This window comes from Anas acuta, chromosome 2 (assembly GCF_963932015.1).
Source record: "Anas acuta chromosome 2, bAnaAcu1.1, whole genome shotgun sequence".
Taxonomy (NCBI): Eukaryota; Metazoa; Chordata; class Aves; order Anseriformes; family Anatidae; genus Anas; species Anas acuta.
Genome location: NC_088980.1, coordinates 117,656,766 through 117,668,635, shown reverse-complemented (window position 1 = coordinate 117,668,635; position 11,870 = coordinate 117,656,766). Strand labels below are relative to the sequence as shown.

Below are 11,870 nucleotides of genomic sequence, written 5' to 3'. Positions count from 1 at the left end.
TTATTTACCCAGATTGATAATTGACACTATCAATAAATTGATACTATGTCCCATAAAAGTAATTTGTTGATAATTTTTTACATCACCTAAATTCATTGCCACTGACAGTCTATGACCAATCTGAAAACTGAACACTTACTGGGTGTTTTGCCCATTACGATCTAATGTCATCAGATGCACAGACATTCATTGACATTGGCTTCTGCTATGCATTTTTATTAGTGACAATACATTTGTGCCTGGATAAGTTTTAAGTGCTGTTTGAATAAAGGTACCTATTGATTTAGGACAGCTATCCTTTTTTAAACTGCACACCATGACTTCCTCAATTCCACATGAAGGGATGAGTAAAAGACAATAAGTAAATAAAGATCTCTCAACCACTTCTGCATTTTGCCACTGCCATCAATAGCAAAACATTGCTGTCTGTGGACTTGAAGAGGTTAATAAATTCTTCCGTACTTTGATATTTTCAATTGTTCCTAATTTTCCCCAACCAAAAAATAATGGTTTACTTCTCAGAGGTATTCAAGATGCTATTTCAATTAATATTGTAGAAAATTTTATGCACCACTTTTAAAACTTAATACTGTTTTTTACAACCCTGTTTTGGATTTTATTTTGAAGGGAGAAGAATACAAACTAATTATGAAGTCCAGCTACTCTTTGGAATCATCCCCTGAAACAGATGAAGCACTGGAATATTTTTTTCTGAAAAAGTAAATGGCAAATCATAGCAAGAGAAAGTGTCCAAACACACTTTATTTATGTCAGACTCTACACAGTTGCCAAACATTAAGATTTTTTTATGGACAGTATTGTGACAATAAAAAAATTGAGAGCCACACCAGTAGATTACATAAACAATAATTTTTGTTTTGTCTGGTGTAACAGGAGTCTTAAAAAAAAACAAACACCACTTTGTATCCATTATTTCATACCCAGATGTTTCCTGTACACCTGCAGTTGTCTCTAGTCCTGAATTCATGAGCTATAGTATTTTAGCAGCCTCTCATCGGTTGGTTTCAGAATTTTCTTGTCTGCCATGTTTACGATCCATCCTGGAGCAAGACCAAAAAATATCTGCCTGGGATCCTTGCGCGTGCTTAACATTTTGAAGAGCTCATCCTTAGTTATGTCTGGTAGGGAATAACCATATTTCTTGGCAAGTTCAAGCCGGGCTTCTTCAACCTTGGACGGATCTGCCAGATACCCCCGATTATTGGCATCCGTGTAGTAACGAACTAGATCTTCAGGTGGAAGCATCCGCTTTGGAATAGGCTGGCCACGCAGAAAAAACACTACTGGCTTAATTAAGATTTCTGTGTGCAGAGAAGAGACAAAATTAGATATGACACTTTACAATCAATATTTAGAGACATTACACTTTTTGAGTATTTTGTGCTAAATAACAAACTCATTTATACATTTAGAATGCCTACTTTTGAAACAAAAGATACAATAACTAAGCCAGAAGATGGCATTTTATTCCAAAGACAGACTTCCAGGTTAGAAGTGGCTATTTACACAGTCAACAATTTACAAAAATTTGTTTACAAAGTCAACAAAACGCGGAAACAATTTCATGTTTCTGTAAGTATTTTAAATAAAGAATCAACAGTATGTACACCTATTTAGGCTGGATATAGGAAATAAATTCTTCACTCAGAAGGCAGTGAGGCACTGGCACAGGTTGTCCAGAGATGCCCCATCCCTGGAGGTGTTCAAGGTCAGGCTGGATGGGGCTTTGGGCAGCCTGGTGTGGTGGGAGGTGTCCCTGCCCATGGCAGGGGGTTGGAACCAGATGCCTTTAAGGTCCCTTCCAACCCAAACTATTCTGTGATTCTTTTTAGACTTTTGTGAGAGTATCCTCTCCTCAAATTTTGCTACAGTTAGCAAGTTACTTTGAGACCCTTTTAAATTCAATATTTAGATCATTTTCTGGATCAGAAAACAAACAAACTTGTATCAATCCAGGGTAACATTTTGCACACTGGAAAATATCTGTTCCTCTTGTGCTCAGCTTCATTCACACATGAGATCTCCATTATGGCCAATAAAAAGTGCATGAATGAATATTAGGCAGGATGCAGCCTCAAGCAAAGCAAAGCCACATTCTTCAGTGAAAGTGTTCTCAAAACAATAGCCATTTTGACTGGAACGATTCTGACCTTCTCTAGCTTAGTTACTTCCTCACTTTAAGTGGAAAAGTATTTTAAATAAAAAAAATATCAACAACCAATTGTTATTTAAGTCCATTTTTTCCCCTTGAATTTTCCTAGGGTTATTAAATGTGTGGAAAAGTTGAAATACAAAAATTCAAAGAAACAATCCTTTATTAGTTCCTCTACCTACAGAGCTACTTAGATTTCTTTAACTGGCTGATTGGTAAATAACTATAAACACTAGGAGGGCTAAACAGGTGAATAGTTTAAAAAACAGTTAAACAAAGACATAGTGTTATATATATAACATTTATATATGTTGCTGGATGTCTCAGAAGATAGAAAGGGGAGGATCATCCAGTAAAAACTGTTTGGAGAGATTTGGATGATTTCATCTTCTCACAGACAGAAGAAACTAGAAATCCTTACCCAAGCTCCTTGGATCGTAGAATGATGTTGTAATAACACCTCCATTTTTTTCTATGGCTGCAATTGCTAATTCAGATGCCCTTTGTACTTCAATATTTACTTTTGCTGAAAAAATATCAGCACCCTGTAAGTTTCAAAAAACAGAGTAATATTAAAATGACTATTTTAAGGCACACATTCATTCCTCTCTGCAAAGTTACAAGAAACATTAAGTCCTGTGACATATTATGATTTGTCTGTTTGCCACACCAAGAACAGTAAACGTATTGTTCTCATTCAGTCACTTGGGTTCAAGTAAAAAAGCTTGCTTGTCCAAAATTTTCAGACATTTCTTTTAGTACATTCTAGTCTTCTGTTCTAAGATACTTTTTAGACTTCTCATTATATGTCCCTTAACTATTATTTTTGTACAGTCTCTCTGGTCTTGAAACACCATCCTATTATTTTGCTAACACACAGTGCCCTCTAGTGGATTTAATATCGCAAAAAAATCCACAGAAAACTAATTTAGAAAAACAAGGATGCTTCCAAAAACAGAGGAAGGAGAAAGACATTTGGATAGCCTGGTGTGGAAAAATTGAGAACTCAAGGCTTTACACTGCCTAAAACAATAGATCTGTTTTGTATGCATACCTCCTCCACGAGCTGGACGCCATAATCTCGTTTGAGAGGTTGGACTGTTACACCTCTGGCATTAGTAAGCTGTGTCAAGTCAATCGGTTGTGTGGGGTCAACTCTACCCAGATCAATCAGGTACTGCAGCTTCTGAAGACTGAGTGGTTGATACTGACGTCTGAAGCTGGGGAGAGAAAAAAAAAGGAACAAAGATATCTATGAAGCTCTAATAGCACATAATCCATTTTCTACCCAGTCCTAAAACAACCGAGAAAATGCTTGAAACAGTCATCCATAAGCCAAAATCATATTTGCATTATACTGAACTTACAAGCCCCAGTTAGAGTTCAAGACTGCACTACACATTCAGTTCCCACCCCTGATATGACATTAATCCTTTTGTTGAGCTGCATTTACTCCAGAATACCTCTCTACCTGCTGACTTTAAGGACACAGCAAGACATGAAGAAGTTGAAGCATCAGCATTTCTTGGTAAGTCAACAAGATTCTAAATAACTATCAGCTTCAAAGTGAATCCATCTTGGTAGCCTCAGTGATGCATTTGGAAAATCTGACCAAAAAAAAAAGTCCAACCAACTGCCTTTCCATAGAAATTTAGCCAGAATAGCAGCCAAGCCCAGTACATGCTCCTGCACAGCTTGCCTCTATCCAACAAGTTTTTTTTAGTTCATTACCACTGCACCTGACATCTAACAAGTAGTAAATGGAATCTTCCTCAACATCCTCCAAGACAGAGAAATATTAAGAATGTCTACATTAATCTATATCCCCAAAGGAGAATGGAATATTTTGTCAGTAGCTATCACCTTCAGCAGAATCTGCTGCTGCATTTTATGAAGTTCTAACTTTATTGCACAAACCAATCCTCTCGGTAGTCCTTCCTGGTTCTACGCCTCCTGCATACCAGTTATGCTGCTGCTCAGAACTTCCTCAAATTATCTATTTCACCACCAATACTGGAAATCTGTGTTAGTAGAAAAAATGAAAAGCTTCTCTCTGTTAATGGTATGCTAAGCAAAACAAAACAGAAAACAACTGAGCAGCAGAATTACCCATCAGACAGTTCCTAACAGAGCAAGAGTTCAAAAAGCAGAGAAACAGCACTGCAGACAGGAGGAAAAAAAAGAAAAGAACAATGTGAAGATAAACAGATAGAGACACTGTTCAGCATGTTCCTATCCCACCACAACAGTCTCTCGATTGCACTTACATATTCACCAGAAAAACTTCTATAGTAGTCTCACACTGGAGTTTTGAAAACATTGAAAAATTATGAATATTTTATTTGTTGTTTCCACGTGTGCCAGATGTGGTTAAAAAGCAGCAAAACATTGTTAATTTTTTTCATTGCAGAGGCTTGGATTTGTGTTGTTTATGAATAAACTTGGGATTGCTGTTAACATAAGATCAGCATCTGCATTCTGCAGATCATCCTCTGTGTATCAAAAGTGCTTCTTGTTTACTATTATAATAAATTAAGAGGGAGAAATGGCAGTAATTGGAAATACAGTTTAAAAAACTTCAAAACTAACAAGACCTGCAAAGAAAACCTTCAATAATGAGGACAGGTCTGTAAGTTATACTTCATGTATAAATTGGAACTATAAAAATGTGCAGGTATTTGCTGAAGTTATATCAGCAAATGAAACATGCAATCAAACCGCAAGGTTAACAATTGATGAATAAATACACATCGGTACTTTCATTTTTGAACTGTCTGCTAGATGTGGCACATTTTTTTTACTGTAGCAGCATTGTATGGATATATAGGAGTTTGAGAACATATGTAAAGGCAACAAGATGGTTAGTGGCCAAGGCAACATGCAAGCTATCTTAGGAAACAAAAAACAGATTTAAACAAAAATAGACAATTAAAAAATAATAATAATAATAATAAAAAAAAAAACACAGAAAGGGAAAACACTAGGGAAAAGACATGTTAGGACAATCATTTTAAAAAGCTGGAAGATGGACAATTACACAAGCAAGCACAATGTGAAAAGGGGACAGAAGTGACAGCCAAGGCAGAATGCCTGAGAACAACGGCAGAAGATGACTTAATGGACTGTTACAACAGATTTGGTATTAAACAGTTTGTTAAGATACTAGGTGGAACTGATGGAGCCCAGACAAAGAGAGCAGCTTCGCATGGCTAAAATGTACAGTAATGAAGAGAAGCAGGTTTGTTTGGCTGGCAGCAGATCAGGGCTTCAAGTGAATAAAGCAAAATGAAATAAAGACAGACAAAGGAATGTGCTCAGCTATAGGAGCATGGGCACATGCAACATATGAAGAATTATGCAAATAAAACAACAAAAAATAACTAAAATAAATTTTAAAATCTCACAAGAAATGAGAGATTGCGCTGACAGGCAAGCTAACGATCACAGAGGAATACCTCACCTTCAGTTAGCCCTGCTTTGGCATATTAGAGAGATTCTGGCTTCAGGAGAACACTTAAGACACTCAGAAATTAATCAGCCTGCTTATATGTGAAGAAACTTACCTATGACCCTCATTAAACCCATACTTTGGTATGGCCAAATAAAATGGAGTTTGGCCACCCTCAAAGCCTAATCGGGGACGATTTCCTCTTTGTCTTTCTCCTTTGTGACCCCTGCCACACTTTCTACCTCCGTATCTTCCGCGGCCACGTCTTTTCTCCTTGAAAACAAACAACAGCACAGTTAGTCAATGACTTTGTAGGTAAGTATTTATAAAACAGAAGATTTCAGAGGTATAACCAACTTAAAATGCTGATTCTTGGAGAAAAGAAAAAAAAAATAACTCTTTTCTAAAGGGAAAAATACTCAGAAGAGCAGTCAATGTCATTTTTGCACACAGCTCTAGGCAGGTGTTGCACAAAAGAAATACCAGTACTTAATCCTACCTCTTAATATCCTGCACTCTCCACGTTTGATTATTCCTCTGAATTAACCTTTGATATTTCCTGCTATTTCATAAGGAAGTTGCTCAGTGCTCAGAAATTTCTGAGCACTAAAAACGAAAACACATCAAAGGAACAGACTACACATGCTACACATACATATAGCTCTTTTCATGGACTCAGACTTGTTAGCAAGTCTGCAACCACTGGCTACAAATCAGAAGAGAGGATTATATTTCAGAACTTTATTACTGCTTAAATTAAGACCGTGAAACTAAGCAATTAGTTTACTGAGCGCTTTAAATTAGAATTGCAGCTCTAAGTACAGCATTTCAGCAATCCTCTTGCACTCACCTCCTGTTTGTGGTAGGAAAAGCACTTGCATAGCTAAATGGTGAACAGGATCAAAGATAAAGGTAAAAACACCTCCCTTCCCCTCCCAAATTTAGATCAGTTGCACCACTCAGTACAACACAGGTATGCCAGTATCCGTGGCATTACAAGACAGGCGGTAAACAATGGTGGGAACGAGCACCTGGGAGCACCAGATATTAAATGAAGCGGTGCCAGCACACACTGAGCTAGCTATCAGAAGCCTCCTGTGTCAGTCAGACAGCTGTAGTTCATGTACTGAGGATCACTTTAATTTCCTCACGCTTTGTTGGGGATAAGCCACAAGCTGCAGATTCCTCACTGCTGTGCTGAACGCAGTAAGGGATCTCTGCTCAGCTCCAAGAGGCACGACCATACCTGTGCACCACTCTGAAGCATCCGTTTGGCCTCGCAAAGTTTTCCCATTTAAGCTAACGTTCACTGGACTGCAAGCACACGTGGAAGGAGCAGTGCCATATCGCTAAGCCTTGTATCTCCACAACAGAATACACACACTTGCTATTTTCCATTGTGTTCCTCAACTTGAATTGATAAAGAAACACATTTTAAATAGCATTTGTGATTACAAGCTAACCTTGATTAAGTCCCTGCTGGATCAATAATAATTTAAAGAAGTCATTATTGAAGAGACAGACTACAGCCAGTTTCTTCACATTCTATTCTTCTGTGTCCAACACTCAGCCAAACTGCGGGCACCCCATACCCTGCCATTCTTGCTGTGCAGTAACACTGCAGCACAGCACATTTGGTGAGATTAAGGTCTTAAAACTGCTCAGTGCAACACGGTACCTGATTATTTGCCTGCCACCACCGACACAAAGTTTGATGTTTTATGCTTTCTATTGTGCAAGTTTTCCAAAGTTACCAACCACCTACTACACAGACATATTGATAAGAAGGCCAATGTGGACTTGCATCAAAAAAAAAATGCATGGATATGCTTGGAACACCTGATCTAAGATGCACAGCTTCCCTGTATTAATGCTGAGTAGCGTAAAGGTCAAGTGAAGCTTTACGCTTGACCAGACTACTCCTGCCACCAAAGGAAGCTGTCTCGTCCCTCACCCACATTCTGCTGCTTTACTTGCAGGATCCCTCGCGCCGTGTGCCTCTGCGTTGCACCAGGGAATCAAAATGGATGAAAATTAACTTTTGGCCTAATTAGTTTTCATCAGGTTTGGTTCCGTAACCTGGCTCCCTGCGCTCGGAGGCAGAGGGAGGGCACAACCTGCCCACAGCGCCGTGTACACAGTGACTTCATTTAACACAAACACACGGGTGATTTGGGGTCAAAACCAGAGTGCAACTGGTATATTGCCCAGGCTGTCAGTGAAGTCAATCCAAACATCTGGGTTGTTTCGGCAACTTGTTTGTGAAGTAAAATGCTCTTAAACCCAGTCACATGGGCAGAATAATCACAGATTAAAGCTGTCAGGTTCTGTGAGAAAGAGAGCTGAGGTCACCCGTCCAAGCTCTAACTGAAGTTTGTGCTAACATGGGGAAAAAAATGCAATTCATTTCCTATTTGAAGTTGCAAGTTACTTACGAAAGACCCAATGAGTATACAAGAAATCTCTACTTTCAAGTTAGGACCCTTTTCTTAAAAAAAAAAAAAAAAAAAAAAAAAAAAAGAACATGTTTTCCTAACAGGAAAGGAAGGAAGGGACCTCAAAGATCCCCTAGTTCCAATCCCCATGCCATGGGTGGGGACACCTCCCACCAGACCAGGCTGCCCAAAGCCCCATCCAGCCTGGCCTTGAACACCCCCAGGGATGGGGCATCCACAGCTTCTCTCAGCAATCTGTGCCAGGGGCTTACCACCCTCTGAGCAAAGAGCTTCCTCCTTATATCTAATCCAAGTCTCCCCTCTTTTAGTCTAAAACAATTCTTCCTTGATTGAACCGAGTTGCTCCCCTTCAAATACTGAAAGGTCACAATGAGGTCACCCCAGAGCCTTCTCTTCTCCAGGGTGAAAAATCCCAGCTCTCTCAGCCTTTCATCGTAGGAGAGGTGCCCCAGCCCTTGATCATCTTTGTGGCCCTCCTCTGGATCCACTCTAACAGCCCCGTGTCCTTCCTATGCTGGGGGCCCCAGACCTGGATGCAGCACTCCAGGTGGCGCCTCACAAGGGCAGGGCAGAGGGGCACAATCACCTCCCTCTCCCTGCTGGCCACTCCTCTGTTGGTGCAGCCCAGGATGCAGTTGCCCTTCTGGGCTGCAGGCACTGCTGGCTCGTGTCGAACTTTTCATCCACCAGAACCCCCAAGTCCTTCTCTGCAGGGCTGCTCTCAGTGAGTTCTTCTCCCAGTCTGTGCTCACATCTGGGATTGCCCTGACCCAGGTGCAGCACCTTGCGCTTGGACTTGTTGAACCTCATTAGGCTCACACGGGCCCACTTCTCCAGCCTGTCCAGGCCCCGTGGATGTCATCCCTTCCTTCCGTTGTACCAGCTGCACCACCCAGCCACCCACCGCCCAGCTTCCCACGGGGACAGCTCAGAGGACACGGGACAAGGCACAACGCCGACACCCCCCACACTCCTCCCCGGCCCTCCGCAGGCACTCACCTTCTTTTTGGAGCCGGGGCTGGGCCTCAGGTTGGCCAGGCTGACCTTGGGCAGCGCCCGCAGCAGCTCCAGGGCCCTGCTCCCGCCGGGGCCGCTCATCCCGGCCCGAGGGCGGCAGCGCCGCTGCCTGGGGAGCTGCTTTACGGCAGCAGCCGCAAAGCGCGCCGCGCAGCACTGTCGCGCTTCCCCCCCTCCCCCTTCCTCCAAGGCGGGAGCGCGCGCGGGGCAGCGCGGCCCCGACATGGCGGCTGGGAGGGGAGGCAGGGAGGGGGGGGAGGAGGGGTTGTTATAAAGTGTGAGGGGGTCAGCAGGGTGAAATCTGAAGTTTTTTGTGCAAAACAGCTGTATGGAGTGCTATGGGGAACCATCTCAGTGCATTTCAGCCACTAGGGCAGCGAAAATACTTTTTTTTTTTTTTTTTTTTTTTTACTATAATACCTAGTGTTTTGCCTCATAAAGCTTGCACTGCCTCAGGCTACCTAGAAAACACTCATCTGCAGACCCCTATAAAGAGATACCCAACTCACAAGGCTGTAAAGATTCACAACCCAGATGTTGTCACCGATTCCTTTGGGATTTTAGGAGCTAAGTCCCCCCACCGTCTGCCCTTAGGGTGCCCCGTTGGCCATCCTGCTTTCTGCATCTCCTGTATGGCCGGTCTGCACAGAGCTTGTGTGCCTGCGGCAGCCCTGACCACGCTGTGAGATCGCTCCGACTGAAAGCTTGCTCCAGTTATGAGCCGACTGCTGACCTTCGAAGCAGGAGGTGCACCAGCAGGCCGCCTCGTGACATTTCCATATACTAAATATGTGACAGTGTAGTCAATGCTGGGGTGGAAAGGGAAGACTATTTTTTCACCTCTTCTACGGAAAGCATCAGGTTTATCCTGCTTGATAAGCAGCTGACACAGCGTGAAGCTCCTAATCTTTTAGGAATCTTTTATTCATGAACTACATTTTTGTAACACATTTGGATTGGGTACATCACAGAACCATAGAATCATAGAACGGCTCATGTCGGAAGGGACCTTAAAGGTCACTTAGTTCCACACTCCTGCCACGGGCAGGGATGCCACCCACTAGATCAGGTCAACATTTCTAGGGATGGGGCATCCACAGCTTCTCTGCACAACCTGTGCCAGTGCCTCACCACCCTCTGAGTGAGAAATTTCCTCCTAACCTCTAATCTAAATCTCCCCTCTTTTAATTTAAAACCTTTCCCCCTCGTCCTATCACTATCTGCCTGTATAAGTCATTCTCCATCTTTTTTATAAGCTCCCTTTAAGTACTGAAAAGCTGCAATGAGGTCAACCTGGAGCCTTCTCTTCTCCAGGCTGAACACCTCGAGCTCTCTCAGCCTTTCTTCATAGGAGAGGTGCTCCAGCCCTCTGAGCATCTTTGTGGCCCTCCTCTGGACCTGCTCTAACAGCCCCATATCCTTCTCGTGCTGGGGGCCCCAGGCCTGGATGCAGCACTCCAGTTGGGGCCTCACAAGGGCAGAGCAGAGGGGCACAATCCCCTCCTTTGATCTGTTGGCCACTCCTCTGTCAATGCAGCTCAGGATGCAGTTGCCCTTCTGCACAGTGAGCTCACACTGCTGGCTCATGTCGAGCTTTTCATCCACCAGAACCCCCAAGTCCTTCTCTGCTGGGCTGCTCTCAGTGAGTTATTCTCCCAGTCTGTGCTCGTCTTGACCCAGGTGCAGCACCTTGCATTTTCATAGCATCATAGAATCATATCCCGAGTTGGGATGGACCCACAAGATTCATCGAGTCCAACTCCTGGCACCACACAGGTCAAAACAAAAATTCAGACCATGTGACTAAGTGCACAGTCCAAACACTTCTTAAACTCCGACAGACTTGGTGCAGTGAGCACTTCCCTGGGGAGCCTGTTCCAGTGTGCGACCACCCTCTCAGTGAAGAACCTCTTCCTGATGTCCAGCCCGAACCTCTCATGCCGCAGCTTGACACTATTCCTGCAGGTCCTATCACTGGTCACTTTCTGACTTCTCATTACACATGGTCCCACTTTTCTAGCTTGTCCAGGTCCCTTTGGATGTCTTCCCTTCCTTCTGTTGTATTGGCTGCACCACTCAGCTTGGTGTCACCTGCAAACTTGCTGAGGGTGCACTTGGTCCCACTGTCTATGTCACTGATAAAGATATTAAACAGCACTAGTCACAAGGCATGAGGCAAGAACACACACTAAAGTGCAGAGATAAAACACTAAAAAGCCTTCCATTAAAATAATCCAATCTCAGCAATAACAGGACCACTTGGCACCAGTACTATATGTCAAAGCAATATAACAGTCATGGCAAAAGAGGTCATGTATTTAAAGTTACTTGGTGCAAAGTCTTCTCTCATATATTTTATGCAGCCACGCTGACAAAAATATTAACACTGTTGAGCACAATTTGCTCTCTGCAGAAAACCACCCCTGCCTGGTATGGGGTGTGCCAGTGGGAAGGATGTGCTTTCACATAATACAGCGAGCGTTCAGCTGCTGCTTGAGTTGCCAAAATAGCGTCCGTGTTAGCCAGATCGCAGCCTGCAGAACACAATGAGCGGATTGACTTTCTGGGAGGAAGCATCTGACAAAGATGCATGGAGTAGAGGACAAAGAACCGAGTGTTTCGTTCGGGCAGAAATGTGTTTGCCGTACTTATCCAGAGCTGGTCTAAGTGTTAAAAATGGACTGGGACGGTGCAGCAGCTCGGCAGGCAGTGCCTGAGCAGCCTGATGCGTGTCAGGGTGAGTAAGAGCCACTCACGCTTTGGCCGTAAGCCAGAT

General features: G+C 42.9%; 1 protein-coding gene across 1 annotated transcript; it reads right to left on the bottom strand.

Annotated features, from left to right (window-relative positions):
- Positions 1-742: 742 nt before the first annotated feature.
- Positions 743-9,235, bottom strand: MRPL15 (mitochondrial ribosomal protein L15). The gene is made up of 5 exons (XM_068671866.1): positions 9,077-9,235; positions 5,737-5,894; positions 3,228-3,393; positions 2,595-2,718; positions 743-1,322 (listed from the first exon to the last, which is right to left on the bottom strand). Exons 1-5 carry the CDS (start codon positions 9,173-9,175, stop codon positions 985-987), a joined length of 885 nt encoding a protein of 294 aa, XP_068527967.1. The 5' UTR covers positions 9,176-9,235; the 3' UTR covers positions 743-984.
- Between the last annotated feature and the right edge of the window lie 2,635 nt (positions 9,236-11,870).